Genomic DNA, 18,570 nt, shown 5'->3' with positions numbered 1-18,570 from the left:
GTGTTCCACAAGGGAGCATACTAGGACCGTTACCGTTCCTAATTTGGCTTAGGATGGCTTAGTGTAGATGACAGAGTACAGCAACTTGCAATTGGCCTGGTCTACAAGATAGTCAAGTCAAGGACTAAAACAGGGGTGGCCAACCAGTCAGAGATTAAGAGCCACAAAAATGAAGGGCGGCTAGGTGGTGTAGTGGACAAGGCACTCGCCACCAGTGTGGAGACGCTAGGATTCGCGTGTTCGAATCCAGCTCTCCACATTGTTTTCAGTTTAGCTGGTCGTCCGCAGTAATACACATTGGCCGTATTACGGGGAGGGAAAACTGAAGGGTGGGGATCGAACGTTGTGAACAAGCGACTCCTACAAGTCGGTTGGTGCGCCTGCGCAGTAGAATCAGGAAGTGTCGGGGGCAGCGTGAGCCTCCCACGCGTTACTCCTCGACACTGAGAGATCGAGCTGCGCAGGTGAAAAGATGCGACTGCTGTTACCTCAAGTACCGGAGGGGACTTGTGCTATGTATGACTTAGTCCACATTGCAGCCGGCTTGTGGGAGGCAAGAAACAGCGTTCGTGACAGGGGAGGGTTGAATTGGATGATACGAAATTGGGATGGGAGAAAAATATAGAAAATGGGAGAAAAAGTGGATCAAAAAAAAAAAAGAGCCACAAAAATGACTGTGGTACCACAAAGAGCCACACCATATACCAGCGTTTCTCAACCTTTTTTTTCAGTCACGGCACCCTTCATGTGTTTATAGGTCTCACCCTCTGGCCTCTGAAGTTGCTAATGTCTTTTTTATTTGGGCCTCACAGGGTTAAAAGTGCCCTGTGAGACCCACGGTTGCAAAATTACAAAATCACGTTTAGCCATTTTTTTGCCAAAAAAAGTCTGTAAATGTTTATAATTTTTTTTTAAGCACATGTATAGTCAATTGGTCCTGTTGTTCAGCCTCACAATGCTATTTGATAGTAAATGTGTTTATATGTCCCACCCTCTGAAGTTGCTAATGTCTTTTTAATTTGAGTCTCACAGGTAACCTCTTATGCCCGAAATATACAGTAAAAGTGTATATTTTCAGCATTATGTTTGTTTACCAATGATTTTAACTGTTATTAGTGAAATATAAGATTATAGAAATCTCAGGGCATTGAGTCGGAAACCGGCGCATATTGACAGGAGGAAGTGGAGCAGCCAAAAGTGAGTGTAGTCTTTTGAAGGAAGAGACTCAGGGCTTTCGAATTTAGAAAAACTACCCTACCCAGCTCACGCCAGCCCCTGTCAATCATCTGACTTCTGGATTAACTTTTTTATTTCTCTTATTTTTTGGGATTATCTCCCACAAACCTGAACATTATTGCCATAAAACGGAACACAGTTAGTTTCTCTACCTTTCTGTGAACGTCTAGCAAAAAAACGTGTTGCAATATGATGAAAAATGGTGGAGAAATTTACATTATAAAAAAGATGGCAGAATTCAGTACTGTATCTACAAAACCTTCTGTTTAATCATCTTCCCTTTATTCATTTGCTTAGATTTTTCAGGTCTGTTAAATTTTAGCATGGTGTTATTCACAGTCAAAGATATTTTTTTTTTTTTTAAATATAATTGATATCCTCCTTTGGTTCATTACAATTTACTCAAGCCTAGTAACATACACACTATTTCTGACACTGGGAATACATTCCCTGAGATCCATAGATGTCCCTAGATTCATATACCAAGAACATATATATATATATATATATATATATATATATATATATATATATATATATATATATATATATATATATATATATATATATAATATTTTATTTGATTTTCTTTTTTTTTATGAATGGAAGAGCCACACATTGACGGGCGCCGTGGGTTGGCCACCCCTGGACTAACAGGACAGATGCAGGGTGACATTGATGAGTGAGGCAGCAGTCCAATCCAGATCAGGCGTGGTATTCTGGCTGATAGAGGGTTAGAGTGCATCTGATATGAAACCATAACATCGTGGGTTTTGACTTCAAAATGATTTTCTTTGTGTTCGTGTGAGCATTCATTTGCACATGCATTCATGTAAGACTGTACTTCTGTATGGTGGGAGTCTGCTTCCGTGCTCATGTGTGTGTGTGTGTGTGTGTGTGTGTGTGTGTGTGTGTGTGTGTGCGTGTGTGACCAGCGTATCATGGCGTGAGTCAGTGTCTCCTCCTTGACCTTCAGGACACGACGTGACTAAACCTCCCAGTCTGCTTTCATCTCCTCCTCACAGACGGAACCATCAGGATTAAAACACATTATCTGTGTGTGCTCTCTCTCTCTCTCTCTCTCTCTCTCTCTCTCTCTCTCTCTCTCTCTCTCTCTCTCTCTCTCTCTCTCTCTCTCTCTCTCTCTCTCTCTGTGAACACGACAAAGTCATTTTAGTAGACGTCTCTAGATAACACCTAGCCATTGTTTCAAAGTCATCTCAACGTGACATTTAATATGTTTAAATATATATACGTATAAATTATGTTTAATCAATGGCTAAATTATGTCTACTAAACGTTCACTTTTAAACCAAATGTAACCAGATTTTATCCTTGACGTCTAATAGACACTGTTTAGATGCTCATCTCAATTTCAAAACGTGAGACGTCCATCTCATCACCACCTCTTAACACATTCGGGGCCATTGGGATGCGTCTAATAAATCTCTAGAGGACCGGCAAATGTAAACAGACATGGGGCTGTTTGTAGAGCTAAATCTATACTTTATAGTATTGCTATCTGTCCATTCTCATTGTCAAATTGTCAAAAATGTCATCAAAACTTGCCACGGATATATCCGTGCTTCTGTCCACAACGGGTGGAATCGAAACACGGAGATCTCCGTGGTCGGGCGCCATTGTGTTAACCTTCTGTAGTGTGGTAGTGAAACATTAACCTTCTATGGTGTGGTAGTGAAGGGTTAACCTTCTGTAGTGTGGTAGTGAAAGGGTTAACCTTCTGTAGTGTGATAGTGAAAGGTTAACCTTCTGTAGTGTGGTAGTGAAAGGTTAACCTTCTGTAGTGTGGTAGTGAAAGGGTTAACCTTCTGTAGTGTGGTAGTGAAAGGTTAACCTTCTGTAGTGTGGTAGTGAAAGGTTAACCTTCTGTAGTGTGGTAGTGAAAGGGTTAACCTTCTGTAGTGTGGTAGTGAAAGGGTTAACCTTCTATAGTGTGGTAGTGAAAGGTTAACCGTCTGTAGTGTGGTAGTGAAAGGGTTAACCTTCTGTAGTGTGGTAGTGAAAGGGTTAACCGCATGTAGTGTGGTAGTGAAAGGGTTAACCTTATGTCATGTGGTAGTGAAAGGTTAACCTTCTATAGTGTGGTGGTGAAAGGTTAACCTTCTATAGTGTGGTAGTGAAAGGGTTGACCTTCTGTACTGTGGTAGTGAAAGGGTTAACCTTCTATAGTGTGGTGGTGAAAGGTTAACCTTCTATAGTGTGGTGGTGAAAGGTTAACCTTCTGTAGTGTGGTAGTGAAAGGGTTAACCTTCTGTAGTGTGGTAGTGAAAGGTTAACCTTCTATAGTGTGGTAGTGAAAGGGTTAACCTTCTGTACTGTGGTGGTGAAAGGGTTAACCTTCTGTACTGTGGTAGTGAAAGGGTTAACCTTCTGTAGTGTGGTAGTGAAAGGTTAACCTTCTATAGTGTGGTAGTGAAAGGGTTAACCTTCTGTCATGTGGTAGTGAAAGGGTTAACCTTCTGTAGTGTGGTAGTGAAAGGTTAACCTTCTATAGTGTGGTAATGAAAGGGTTAACGTTCTGTACTGTGGTAGTGAAAGGGTTAACCTTCTATAGTGTGGTGGTGAAAGGGTTAATCATCTGAACCTCTTACCTGCAGCAGGAAGTCGAAGAGAGCCAGCCTCCCCCACTCTGAATGGTGGACCCCCACGCAGGGCGCAGAGCTGAGGCTGGATCCCTCTCCACACCCGGCTAGCAGCAGCTCCTGGTACTGGACCCAGCTCAGTGGTACAGAGTTCTGGTCATTGTCGCTGTCAGCCAGGTGCTGAATGTCTGGGTCCCACCACACTGTGGGCCGGGGGTCTCCGCTGGTGTACTTGTAGGGCAGGATCGGACTGCGAAACGTCCTCAGGACCGCAGGCAGACTTCTGTTCAGGCCCAGGACCCGGTCCAGATGGAAGGCGAAGACCTCAAACCAGTCGTCTGGCCGTTTGATCAGGGAGCAGCGGCCCTCCTGGCAGCGGCCCGTGTGATCTCCTTGACCTCCTGGTCCCAGCGCCGCCTGAACATAACAAATAGATTATGTCATATAAAAAAAAACATCTGTAGTGTGGTAGTGAAATGGTTAACCTTCTGTAGTGTGGTAGTGAAAGGGTTAACCGTCTGTAGTCTGGTAGTGAAAGGGTTAACCATCTGTAGTCTGGTAGTGAAAGGGTTAAACTTCTGTAGTGTGGTAGTGAAAGGGTTAACCTTATTTTTCTTTTATCCACTTTTAGTCGTGCCAATTCCCCCCTCCCCTGTCTTGGTCGTTGCTTGCATGTGCCCCCCACTGGTCGGTCGTAGGGAGGGTTGAAGAATCTATCGCATGTCCCCTCCAATACATGTGGAGTCAGCCAGCCACATCTTTTCACCTGCCAGTGCGGACTCTCATTGGAGAGGTGTAACGTGTGGGGGAGGGTTACACTACCCTCGCCATCTCCTGTCCTTGCTGTGCAGGCGCCCTGATCGACCTGTAGGAGTCGCTGTTTACAACGACCAGATTACCACCCATCGACTCCCCTCCCGCTAACTCTGCCAATTGAGTCAGTATGACGGCCGGCCCAAGCCGGAGGCAACGCTGACAGCCGGATTCGATGTCTCTCGCGTTGGTGACGAGCGCTTAGACCGCTGCGCCACCCAGCCGCCATAAGGGTTAACCTTCTGTAGTGTGGTAGTGAAAGAGTTAACCTTCTGTAGTGTGGTAGTGAAAGAGTTAACCTTCTGTAGTGTGGTAGTGAAAGGGTTAACCTTCTGTAGTGTGGTAGTGAAAGGGTTAACCGTCTGTAGTGTGGTAGTGAAAGGTTAACCGTCTGTAGTGTGGTAGTGAAAGGTTAACCGTCTGTAGTGTGGTAGTGAAAGGGTTAACCTTCTGTAGTGTGGTAGTGAAAGGTTAACCGTCTGTAGTGTGGTAGTGAAAGGTTAACCGTCTGTAGTGTGGTAGTGAAAGGTTAACCTTCTGTAGTGTGGTAGTGAAAGGGTTAACCTTCTGTAGTGTGGTAGTGAAAGGGTTAACCGTCTGTAGTGTGGTAGTGAAAGGGTTAACCTGCTGTAGTGTGGTAGTGAAAGGGTTAACCTTCTGTAGTGTGGTAGTGAAAGGGTTAAGGTACCTGTGTAGCGGGCAGCCTAAGGGCCACCTGGAGGACTTGTCCATGGGCAGGCACCCGGGCCTTGCTCACCACCTCGCCCCCAGAAAGGAACTCCATCTTGTGGACGTCGTCGTCGCTGAGCCAGGGGGTGGTGGTGGTGGCGGCCCGGTGGCTCTGACCAACCCGGATCCTCCTCTGGTCGCTGTCCGGGAAGTCGTCTGGCTCGCTGAAACTCTGACACCTGCTGCCGTCTGGTTTCTTCTTCTTCTCCTGTTTGGATGAAACCTCGTTCCGGTCCGACGCGTCGAGGTTCTTCTTCTTCTCCTGTTTGGATGAAACCTCGTTCCGGTCCGACGCGTCGAGGTTCTTCTTCTTCTCCTGTTTGGATGGAACCTCGTTCCGGTCCGACACGTCAAGGTTCTTCTTCTTCTCCTGTTTGGATGGAACCTCGTTCCGGTCCGACGCGTCAAGGTTCTTCTTCTTCTTCTCCTGTTTGGATGGAACCTCGTTCCGGTTCGACGCGTCGAGGTTCTTCTTCTTCTCCTGTTTGGATGAAACCTCGTTCCGGTCCGACACGTCGAGTTTCTTCTTCTCCTGTTTGGATGGAACCTCATTCCGGTCCGACGCGACAAGGTTCTTCTTCTCCTGTTTGGATGAAACCTTGTTCCGGTCCGACGCGACGAGGTTCTTCTTCTTCTCCTGTTTGGATGAAACCTTGTTCCGGTCCGACACGTCGAGTTTCTTCTTCTCCTGTTTGGATGGAACCTTGTTCCGGTCCGACGCGTCGTGTTTCTTCTTCTCCTGCTCCGAGAGATGTCGCTGTTTTCCAGATTGCCTTTTCACGGCCTGCCGCTCCTCACTGACTTTGTCCGATTTTTTCCCAGAGTGCTTTGTCGTACGCGTCTGTCTGTCTAGTCTTTTAGTCTTTGCGTGTTCAGCTGGCTTTGTGCACGTGTGTCTGCTGCTGTCTGCGGCTTGTCCGTCTGTATGTTGGCTGCCTTTAGCCTGTCTGCCTGCCTGTCTGCCTGCCTGTCTGTCTGCCCGTGTGTCTGGAGGTCTGTCTCTTCGTTTCCTCTGTATTGTATGTGTCTGTGCGGCAGCAGGGCTGAGGGGTGTGTTCTGTCCCGTTCTGAGGGGCGTGTTCTGCTCCGTTCTGAGGGGCGTGTTCTGTCCCGTTCTGAGGGGCGCGTTCTGTTCCGTTCTGAGGGGCGTGTTCTGTCTCGTTCTGAGATGAGATGCGCCTGGCCTCTCCTTCCTGTCCCCTCTGTCCTCTGAGGCGCCTGGCCTCTCCTTCCTGTCCCCTCTGTCCTCTGACTGGCCTGGCCTCTCCTTCCTGTCCCCTCTGTCCTCTGACTGGCCTGGCCTCTCCTTCCTGTCCCCTCTGTCCTCTGAGGCGCCTGGCCTCTCCTTCCTGTCCCCTCTGTCCTCTGACTGGCCTGGCCTCTCCTTCCTGTCCCCTCTGTCCTCTGAGGCGCCTGGCCTCTCCTTCCTGTCCCCTCTGTCCTCTGAGGCGCCTGGCCTCTCCTTCCTGTCCCCTCTGTCCTCTGAGGCGCCTGGCCTCTCCTTCCTGTCCCCTCTGTCCTCTGAGGCGCCTGGCCTCTCCTTCCTGTCCCCTCTGTCCTCTGAGGCGCCTGTCCTCTCCTTCCTGTCCCCTCTGTCCTCTGACGCGCCTGTCCTCTCCTTCCTGTCCCCTCTGTCCTCTGACGCGCCTGGCCTCTCCTTCCTGTCCCCTCTGTCCTCTGACGCGCCTGGCCTCTCCTTCCTGTCCCCTCTGTCCTCTGACGCGCCTGGCCTCTCCTTCCTGTCCCCTCTGTCCTCTGACGCGCCTGGCCTCTCCTTCCTGTCCCCTCTGTCCTCTGACGCGCCTGGCCTCTCCTTCCTGTCCCCTCTGTCCTCTGACGCGCCTGGCCTCTCCTTCCTGTCCCCTCTGTCCTCTGACGCGCCTGGCCTCTCCTTCCTGTCCCCTCTGTCCTCTGACGCGCCTGGCCTCTCCTTCCTGTCCCCTCTGTCCTCTGACGCGCCTGGCCTCTCCTTCCTGTCCCCTCTGTCCTCTGACGCGCCTGGCCTCTCCTTCCTGTCCCCTCTGTCCGCAGCGCCCCCTGCACCGCTGTGCTTCTCCTCGTGTAACTCCGAGGTTCTCTGACGGAACCCGTTAGCGCTGGTGCGGTCAGGCGCCTCTGCCGCCACCAGGGGGCGCTCGGACGCCTCCATCCCGACGCCTCCCCTCCAGGACCCGCTGTCGTGGGCGTCGGGGGGGATGAGAGGGAGGTGGGGGGCCCACAGGGGAGGGGGGGAGCCCCCGGCGGAGCTCAGCGCTCGGGCCGGAAGCCGGCGTACGTCGGTGGGCGGGAAGGGGAGGGGCAAGGTGGCGAACATGATGACGCAGAGGGTGAGGAAGAGGAGGATGAAGGACGAGAGCAGCACCAGCCACCGTCTGCAGCGGAGCTTCGAGCAAGACTGGGGATGAGAGAGAGAGAGAGTTAGAGAGAGAGAGACACCATACAACAGACCACATTCTCACCCTCAGCACCCTAATCGACAACCAAATAAATAAAAATAAAAGCAAAGTATACTCCTGTTTCGTTGACTTCCAAAAAGCATTTGACTCAATTTGGCACGAGGGTCTGCTGTACAAGCTGTTAGATAGTGGCATTGGAGGGAAAACCTACAACCTCATAAAGTCAATGTACACCAACAACACATGTGCTGTGAGGTTTGAGGAAAAACACACAGACTTCTTTCCTCAACGCCGTGGGGTTAGACAGGGGTGCAGTTTGAGTCCAACCCTCTTCAACATATACATAAATGAACTGGCAAAAACATTGGAACAAACTGCAGCACCTGGCATCCCCCTAGCAAACACAGAAGTCAAATGCCTACTGTTTGCAGATGACCTGGTGCTGCTGTCCCCAACAAAAGAAGGGCTACAACAGCACCTTGACCTTCTGCACAAATTCTCTTAGACATGGGCACTGACAGTAAATCTAAACAAAACTAAAATTATGATATTCCAAAAAAGGCCCAGCCTACAACAACAAAAACACAAATTCCTCCTAGACACAATTTCCCTAGAACACACAAAAAACTACACCTATCTCGGCCTAAACATCAGTGCTACAGGGAACTTCAACCAAGCTGTGAACTACCTGAGAGACAAAGCAAGAAGGGCTTTTTATGCCATAAAAAGGAACATCAAGTTAGACATTCCAATCAAAATCTGGCTCAAAATATTAGACTCCGTCATAGAACCGATTTCCCTATATGGTTGCGAAGTCTAGGGCCCACTTGCAAACCAAGACTTCACCAAATGGGACAAACACCCAATTGAGACTCTGCATGCAGAATTTTGCAAATCCATTCTCCGCACCCAACGGAAAACACCAAATAATGCATGCAGAGCAGAACTAGGAAGATACCCACTAATCATCAAAATTCAAAAAAGAGCATTTAAAGGTGACATGCATTATAAATGTCTTTTTTCAGTGTCTAGCATTGTATTATAGTAATAGGAGTTAGTATCAATGTGTTTGTGTCTCTAAATACTAGGGGTGGGACGGTTCACAATACCCACGGTTCGGTACGTACCTCGGTTTTGTGGTCACGGTTTTCGGTTCGGTTCGATATATTGTTTTTTTTTATATAAAAAAAAAATGTAACTCCAATAATACCAGATTCAGCATAAAATATATATAGCCTAAAAATAATCCAACTTTTCAGTTATTCTCAAGGACGTAGTCATGCAAAAACTGAAAGAATGAGGCAGTTTGACATCAGGCACATAATTTTACCATGAGGAGGAAGTGTTTACAGCCTTAAATAATGTTTGACACACAAAGACCGAACTGACATACATCAAACTAACATACACACTGTACTGTTTAAAAACAACACTGCTCTGTTCATTCTATTTTAAAAATACGTACATTATCTGTCTACATTTATTTAGACTAACATTATTTAAATATTGAGTGCAACTGTCTGTGGTGGATTACGTAATTCGGTGAGTTGGAACTATCTATGGGTTGGAGCGGGTCCCCACGCACATTTTAGCATGTGGGACCATCAGTTTAGGAGGAGTTCATAACATCAACAAGCAGCACGAAAGCAGCAATAGTCCCGGTTGGAGTTAGTAAAACACAGTTGTATGTTAGCCTTCTTGGATGTTGAATAAACGCCTATCATTGTCTTTAAACACCCCGCCTCTCAGACTTTCTAGCTAGTAGCTACGGTAACATTTTGTTGACTATTAGCTGGGGCTAGTGCTACCATAGTTAAAACGTGCGTCGTGTTGTACAAACTGCTAACGCTATGGCAAGATGTGTGTAGGCCTATGTAATGTTAATGGCTATGTTTTTAAAGTCGTAATGAAGATTGATTTATATTGTGCTTGCCATTTTTACACAAACTGACTAGCACCTGGCTGCAGTGCTGCTGCTGCTGCTGCCTGCAGCCAGCGCTCACCTCTCCCGGCTCCGTGCCAAATGACGTTTTTTTTTTTTTTTTGCGCATCCCCGGAACCATACAATACACAGACGCCCCGAACCGTGGAGGTCGTGCCGAGCGGTACACGGTTCGGGTGTGTACCGTCCCACCCCTACTAAATACCATATTGGCGGATTGCCGTCATTCAGGTAATTCATTTCCTGGTCCATTTTAATCAGGTCGTTCTGATTTGACGCCTAAACAAAAGTGAATAGATGACTGGGCCATTTTGTTTAATGCTTGTTAAGATTGAAAGAGGAGCTTGAGCTAACAGGGTCTGATAGCTAACGTTAGCTCACGTTAGCCAGCTGCTCATGCAATCGTTAATGCTAGCGGAATGAATGGATGTAAACTTTATTTAACATATTGCATAATGGGTACAATACAATACGGCTCAATACAAACAATTGTTAAGGGAATGCAGACTGTTGTAGCTTGGACTGGGGTCCTTATAACAATAACACAACACATGGTAGCTTCAGCTATTTGGGACAGCTCTGTTGTCACCGGACGTTGGTGAGGGCACGCAGATGCTGGTATCTACTGCGCATGGGCGTTGAGCAAAAACGGCTACGCGCCGATTACACGACACGTTGTCGGCGAGTTTTGGCGAGTATCCAAAACAAAAACACCTTTTCAGCGTTCCCGCTAGGGCAACGCGTTTTCCTGCCAAAACGGCATTTCTGTGTAACAGGGACAGCAAACGTATTCATTCAGCAACAAAATGAAAACAAAAACGCCCAGTGTAACCTAGGCCTTAGAGAGAGAGTTAGGGAGAGAGGGAGAGAGAGAGTTAGAGAGAGAAAGAGAGCGTTAGGGAGAGGGAGAGAGATAGAGAGAGAGAGTTAGGGAGAGGGAGAGAGAGAGAGTCAGGGAGAGAGAGAGTTAGGGAGAGGGAGATAGAGAGAGTTAGGGAGAGGGAGAGATAGAGAGAGAGAGTTAGGGAGAGGGAGAAAGAGAGAGAGGGTTAGGGAGAGGGAGAGAGATGGAGAGAGAGAGGTAGGGAGAGAGAGAGAGTTAGGGAGAGGGAGAGTTAGGGAGAGAGAGAGAGTTAGGGAGAAGAGAAGCCAGCTGTAGTTAGAGGCAGAACGACAGAGAAGAGTTAGGAAGTTAATGTCAAGCCCTGTCTAGAACGCATCCCTGAGGTACTCCAGATATCACTCTCAGCTGCAGGAGAAAACTTTTACACTTTCTTTCTTTCTTTCTTTCTTTCTTTCTTTCTTTCTTTCTTTCTTTCTTTCTTTCTTTCTTTCTTTCTTTCTTTCTTTCTTTCTTTCTTTCTTTCTTTCTTTCTTTCTTTCAGAGCTCTATGTAACAGTGTGAGCTCTCTGTGTCAATGTCCCACTTCTGTCCTCTCCTCCGTGACTGGAGGTGAAAGAGAAACGGCACTTTCCATTTCTCTAGTATGACCTAGATATCTGCTGAGTCTCTCTCTCTCTCCCCCCCCCCCCCCCCCCTCTCTCTCTCTCTCCCCTCTCTCTCTCTCTCCCTCTCTCGCTCTCCCCCCTCTCTCTCTCTCCCTCTCTCTCTCTCTGTGTGTGTGTGTCTCTCTCTCTCTCTCTCTCCCCCTCTCTCTCTCTCTCTCTCTCTCCCTCTCTCTCTCTCTCTCTCTCTCTCTCTCTCTCTCTCTCTCTCTCTCTCTCCGCTCCCGCCTCCCGCTCCCGCCTACCTCCGGTCAATGGTCTCTAACTACACACCCTCAAGACCCCTACGCTCTGCATCTTCTGGCCGCCTCAGATCTACTCCTATCCAAGCTCCCGGAGGGTCATCAAAGAGAAGCCGCCTATTCTCAGTCCTTGCCCCACAATGGTGGAATGAACTACCCATCCCAGTTAGGACAGCCGAATCCCGTCCAATCTTTCGCCGTCGACTAAAGACTCACTTCTTCAACCATTATCTGAAATGATAAAAAAAAAAAAAAAAAAAAAAAAAAAAATCTAACCCCGACTAACCTTACTGTCATGCACTTGTCCTAATAAACTAACCTACACTGTAACACGCAACACTTTGATGAACATTGTTACTCAGCTGATAGAGTTATACCCTTCTTGCTGTCTTGTCGCACAGAACTTGTAAGTCGCTTTGGATAAAAGCGTCAGCTAAATGACTAAATGTAAATGTAAATGTCTCTCTCAGTGCATGCTGGGAATGAGATTGGAGAGATTGGAGATTGGAGGTGTGGAGGTATAGTGAGTTTTTTTTCTATCTTTATCTATCTATTTTGTTAATTTGTTTATGGGATATTGTATTATAAGTATAGTGTTGGTTTGCTGGGTGTTTTGGTGTGTATAGGGTTAAGTGGGAGTGTTTTGTTTGGTTGGCAGTCGGCCAGGCTGTGCTGCTGGCTGACGTGAAACGCTAATATGGATTTTTCCAAAATCAGTAGAAAGAATGGCATTAAGATATCTGTTCCTAATGTGTCAGTAGAGAACTGCAGTTTGGCAGTTGGAAATATTGTCGGACACAGAAGCATTAAATCAGCTGCGAAAATGAATGGATCGATTGTGATTTTCCTTGATTCATTGGACAAGGTGCACACACTGGTTCAATCAGGAATTAGTGTGGATGGGTTTTTTGTTGCGGTGGAGTCTCTCTCCACACCAGGCAGAAATGTCTTTATTTCCAACGTTCCGCCGTTCATCAGTGATGAACTATTGATAAATCAACTATCACGACATGGGAAGATAATTTCCCCTATAAAAAAAATGTCGTCGGGATGTAAATCTCCGCTTTTAAAGCATGTTGTCTCACACAGGCGACAGGTTTTAATGGTTCTGAACAACAGCGGAGAGGAGCTTGAGTTGGTTTTTAAAATAAAAGTTGATGAGTTTGATTACGTGGTTTTTGTTAGTTCTGGCAATTCGGGGAGGTGTTTCAAGTGCGGGGAGGACGGGCATTTTTCGCGAGATTGTGCGGGGAGAGGGGCGAGGCGACCTCCGCCAGCCCCAGGTGGAGCGCAGCCCCAGGAGGTGCGCAGTGCTGGGCTCAGCGCAGATGTGGAGGTAGGAGGGGTATGGAAGCGCAGAGCTGAGAGCAGTGTAAACAGGGTCCCGCTGCAGACTGCCAGCAGTGCAGCTGATAGTATCTCGCTGCAGACCGCCGGCAGTGCAGCTGATAGTGTCCAGTTGCAGGGCCGCGGAGCAGGGGCGGCAGGTACAGAGCAGAGCCTTGGTACAGAGGAGGGAGGAGTGAGGGACGCTGCCCCCCCCCTCAACCAGTGGTGACTGTGGGGTAACAGGGGAGAACAGTGGTGGTTTGGTCCTTCCATTACAGCGTCGGAGAAAGAGAACAACGAATGTGGTGGTTAATGAAAACAGCCAGACAGTTGAAAATGGGTCAACAGGTGACAGTGGATTAGAGGGGGGGAATCCAAATGTGGTGGATAATGACGACAGCCAGACAGTGGAGAAAGTGACAGCAATTGACAGTGAGATAGTGGAGGAAGGGTTGAATGTGGTGAATACTGTAAATAGTAGGACATTGGATGACAACAGTGGTGGGGGGGGGGGGGATATACCTGAGTCAGTTGAAAGGGAGGGAAGTGACAATAGTGGCTCGCAGGCTGGACAAGGAGAGGAGAGTGTTGTCAAAGGGAGTCAGGTGGAGGTGGAACAGGATGAGGAAGGAGAGTTGTCCAGTATGGAGGAGGGTGAGGAGGATGTTGAAACAAGTGGTGAAGAAGATGAAGTTTTTCTCACTGATTCACAAGTGCCTGAATCACAACAGAAGAAACGGTATACAGTCAAAGAGATTCAAAAATTCTTGCAACAATCAAAGAACATGAAGAAAGTAGAAATTAGAGATTATTTTGAAGATGAGGAGATGTTTTATAATTCAGCAAAAATTCAAATGAAAACAAGGAATAAGGGGGGGTTCACTTCCCAGGAGGTTTATAGGTTGAAGAAACTTGTACAGAAGCACAATAAAACACACAATGAAGGGAAACCAGAATCCAGGTAGTTTAGGACGCTTCCAGTGTGTTTTTTTCTGTTGTACACTCCTTTTAGAGATCACGAGTAATATAAAGGTTTCCACACTCAATATAAATGGAGCCAGAGATATGAGGAAGAGAGCAAGCTTGTTTGAACTCTGTAAATTGAAGAGATGTGATGTAATGATGATTCAAGAAACGCACAGTGACCCTTTAAATGAAATTGACTGGAGGAGAGAATGGGATGGGGAAGTTGTTTTAAGTCACTTAAGCAACAGTAGTGGAGGTGTGGCTGTCCTTTTCTCCAGGAATTTTATGCCAAAATCGTTCGTTGTGGAAGAGAGTATTGTGGGTAGGTTGTTGGTAGTTAAAGCCAAATATGAGCTTTTTAATATTGTTTTTGTAAATGTTTATGCTCCAAATGTAGGATCTACCAGGGTTCAGTTTTTAAGTGAAATTGGAGTTGTTTTAGGTCAGTGTGAGCCTGAAGACTTTTTATTTTTGGGGGGGGATTTTAATTGTACGGAGAATGATCAGATGGATAGGAATCACAGTGAACCACATCCTGCTTCAAAACAAGCTATGAAGCAGCTTGTGAACAATAATGATTTAATTGATGTATGGAGGGGAATCCATGATAAACAAAGACAATACACTTGGACTCATTGTAGAGAGAGTCGTTTTTCTATGGCCAGATTAGATAGGTTTTATTGTTTTAAACATCATTTTAGTACTGTGAAGGAGTGCAGGATAATACCTGTAGGTTTTTCTGATCATTCAATGGTATCATGCAATGTTTTTATTGCAAATGTTAAACACAAGTCTGCATACTGGCATTTTAACACGGCTTTGCTTTTGGATGTGAATTTTAAGGAAACTTTTGTATTTTTTTGGAAGATTTTTAGAACCAGGAAAGGGGATTTTGCATCCTTGAAACAGTGGTGGGATTGTGGGAAAGTGGAGATTAGACAGCTTTGTCAACAGTACGCTCTCAGTGTTTCTTGTGACATCACCAAATCTATGAGAGATCTGGAGATTGAGATAGTGGAGTTGCAGGCTTCTGCGGAGTCCACAGGAAATCGAGGGTATAATGAAGACCTCAAATTCAAAAAAGCTATACTGGCAGACTTGTTGGGCACTAGAACACAGGGGGCGCTGGTCCGGTCACGTTTTCAGAATGTTGCGCTGATGGATTCACCATCAAAGTTCTTTTTCAGTCTGGAAAAAAAGAATGGACAGAGCAGGTTCATCCATGCTCTCCGTTCGGATACAGGGCAGGTTCTAACTGAAGCGAGAGATATCCGGCGGAGGACTGTTGATTTTTATGCTCACTTGTTTAAAAGTGAATATGAGGAGGATGAACTGGCGTTTGAATCTTTCTGCAGTGGTCTACCTATTGTTTCAAAGGAGAGCAATAAGGAGTTGGAGGACCCTTTGACAGCAGAGGAGGTGGACGTGGCACTGCAGAGCATGCAGGGGGGGACGGCTCCTGGGATAGATGGGCTCCCACCAGAGTTCTATAGAGCTTTCTGGAATGAACTGAAGGAGGATGTGTTGGAGGTTTTTAATGAGAGTTTTGAGGACTCTTTGCTGCCTCAGAGTTGCAGGAGAGCAGTTCTGGCTCTGTTGCCCAAAAAAGGAGACCTCCAAGAAATAAAGAACTGGAGACCAGTGTCGCTTTTATGTTGCGAATATAAGCTGCTGTCTAAAGTACTAGCCAACAGACTGAAAAAGGTGATGGACCAGGTCATCCACAGGACACAAATGTACTGTGTGCCTGGCAGGTCCATTGTTGACAATGTGTCATTAATTCGAGATCTTTTGGAAGTCTCTGGTTCAGCGGGTTTTGATGCGGGTCTGGTTTCTTTGGACCAGGAAAAGGCCTTTGATCGGGTTGAGCACCAGTACCTATGGAAAGTGTTAGAAAGGTTTGGCCTCAGCCCTGGATTCATTGCCAAGATTAAGGTGATGTATAAAGACATTGAGAGCGTGCTGAAAATTAATGGTGTTTTGAGTGCACCTTTTAAAGCAACTCGGGGTATAAGACAGGGTTGTTCTATGTCTGGTATGCTGTATGCTTTTTCCATTGAACCTATGTTGCACAATGTGCGTTCTAACATAAATGGCCTGTTTTTACCTGATTTTAATACGCATTTTATTTTATCTGCATATGCTGATGATATTGTTGCGATCATAAAAAATCAGCAAGATGTGACAGTTTTGGGCAACATTGTTGAAAATTTTGGAAAGATGTCAGCTGCGAAAGTGAACTGGGCAAAGAGTGAGGCTGTAACAGTTGGGAGGTGGGCGACAGGTCTTCCTCAGTTGCCAGGAGGTTTATGCTGGAAGAGGGGGGGTTTGAAGTACCTTGGGGTTTACTTGGGTGATGATCAGATGGTACAGAAGAACTGGGAAGGAATGGTAGAAAAAGTAGAGGGGAAGTTGAACAAGTGGAGGTGGCTGTTACCCCAAATGTCTTACAGAGGGAGGGCTCTGATCATTAATAATTTGGTTGCATCAACTCTCTGGCACAAACTAAGATGTCTGGAGCCCCCTGCTGGATTACTAGGAAAAGCGCAGTCTGTGATGGTTCGGTTTTTCTGGGACAATTTGCATTGGGTGTCACAGAGTGTACTTTATCTGCCAAAGGAGGAGGGGGGTCAAGGTTTAGTGCACCTAGAGAGTAGAAAGGCAGCTTTTAGATTGCAGCATATCCAGCGGTTTTTAATAGGAGGTGACAATGTTGTCTGGAAACATGTAATGTGTTCCATTTTAAAGAGAGTGGGAGGGGTGGGGTTGGATGCATCTCTTTTTTTAACTGACTGTAATTTTGAAAATTGGTGTGGAATGCCTCCTTTTTATCAGAGTCTTTTTAAAGCATGGTTTTTATTTAAATGGAACAGACTGGAGCTGGAAACATCACTGTTCTGGCTGCTAGAAGAACCTTTGATTTATGGGGCCCGGCTAGACATTCAAGACAATAGTAGGCCTGGGATTGTCCAGCGTTTGTGCTCAGTGGGGGCAGTAAAACTGAGGCATATAGTGGATGTAGCTGGGCCAGGACTTCATAACACGGTGGCAGTGGCTTCTCTACTGGGTCTGAGGTCATCCCGTCATACCAGAGACATTTTAAATGCGTGGACTGGAAAATTGAGCACCGAGGAACAAAGCATGTTACGAGAATACTCCAGTGGAACGGAAAGTCCCGACGAAGGGGATCCGTTCCCTGAGTTGGGTATTGGAATTGATCAAACAGGACTGACGGGACCCATGTTGGGTTTTTCATATGTTTTACCTACGAACTTGTATGTGTTAAATGGGAAACATTTGTATAAGTATTGTGTCAAAGCGTTGAATAAATTTCAATTGAGTGGAAGAACAGACACTGTGTGGAGAGGGAGACTGAGGGTACAAGATACAGGTGCACCAGTGTGGAGAGTGTTGTATAAGCCACCGCTGAATAAAAGAACAGGTGACCTTCAGTGGAGGATTTTGAAAGGAGCAGTAGCAGTTAATTGTTTTGTTGCTAAATTAAACCCCACTGTAACAATTTGTTGTCCTTTTTGTCAGGAGCCAGAAACGATTTTTCATTGTTTTTTAGAGTGCAAAAGACTTGAAGGTCTGTTTGAAAATTTGAATAATGTGTTTTTGAAATGTGGTGAGAATTGGAGTGAGATAGCTTTTGTGTTTGGGGCTGGTTACAAAAAAAACAATGTAATGAAGTGGCAAATGTTGAATTTTGTTGTGGGTCAAGCCAAAATGGCCATCTATAAAACCAGGAAAATGCAAATGGAGAATGGCTTAGGTGGTGAGCTGATGCAAATGTTTAAAGCATTGGTAAGAGCCAGGGTCAGAGTGGATTTTAGGTTTTATTCCTTAATGAATAATATTGATGAGTTTGTGTTTCGGTGGTGTTTCAAGGAAGTTATTTGTTGTGTTGTAGAGGGGCAGCTGTTTTTTAGCACTGTTTTTATGTGAAATCTCATGTGGTTTTTTTAGTGATAAGAACACATGTATGATGTAAGATACAATGTGTATGTATGTAACTGTACTGAGACGCACCTTGTAGTGATGTTATGTAAATAAATGTTTTTCTAAAATCAAAAAAAAAAATCTCTCTCCCTCTCGCTCTCCCTCTCTCCCTCTGTCTCTTTGTGTATATTTGTGTGTGCACACACTGGCACCTCAATCTGTGTGTGTGTGTGTGTGTTTGTGTGTCAGTGTCAACATTGGCTCTTGAGTCTTTTTTTCCCTCCTTCTCCTGTCCTCACTCTCTCTATCTACTCATTTGCCCATCTGCTCTCTCTCTCTCCTTTCTCTCTCTGTCTTTCTTTCTATGCGTCTGCCTGTCTGTCTGTCTGTCTGTCTGTCTGTCTGTCTGTCTGTCTGTCTGTCTGTCTGTCTGTCTGTCTGTCTGTCTGTCTGTCTGCCTGCCTGCCTGTCTGTCTGTCTGTCTGTCTGTCTGTCTGTCTGTCTGTCTGTCTGTCTGTCTGTCTGTCTGTCTGCCTGTTTCTCTCCCCCAGTGAAGTTAATTTACAAAAGAAACTATAAACTTTAGAATGTTTTTAAGACATCATTCTGAACCTGAGTTACTGACATCATTATGAACCTGAGTTACTGACAATATTCTGAACCTGAGTTACTGTGAAGACATCACCCTTTCACTGTGACAATACAGACGGTTAACCCTTTCACTGTGACAATACAGAAGGTTAACCCTTTCACTGCCACACGACAAAGGGTTAAACCCCTTTCACAACCACACTACAGAAGGTTAACCCTTTCACTACCACACTACAGTGTAAGGGGTTAACCTTCTGTAGTGTAGTAGTGAAAGG

The 18,570-nt window shown here is 46.1% G+C and overlaps 1 protein-coding gene across 1 annotated transcript in view; it reads right to left on the bottom strand.

Annotated features, from left to right (window-relative positions):
* gask1a (golgi associated kinase 1A) overlaps positions 1 to 18,570 on the bottom strand; it is a 138,282-nt gene that overhangs the window by 64,416 nt on the left and 55,296 nt on the right. The window contains exons 2-3 of the mRNA XM_084338071.1: positions 5,341 to 7,776; positions 3,849 to 4,256 (exon numbers count right to left, since the gene is read on the bottom strand). Of these exons, the coding sequence (XP_084194197.1) occupies positions 3,849 to 4,256; positions 5,341 to 7,776 (2,844 nt within the window). The remainder of the gene's footprint in view (positions 1 to 3,848; positions 4,257 to 5,340; positions 7,777 to 18,570) is intronic.

Source organism: Notolepis coatsorum (assembly GCF_963971535.1).
Source record: "Notolepis coatsorum genome assembly, chromosome: 2".
Lineage (NCBI taxonomy): Eukaryota > Metazoa > Chordata > Actinopteri > Aulopiformes > Paralepididae > Notolepis > Notolepis coatsorum.
This window is presented reverse-complemented; position numbering and strand designations above follow the sequence as displayed.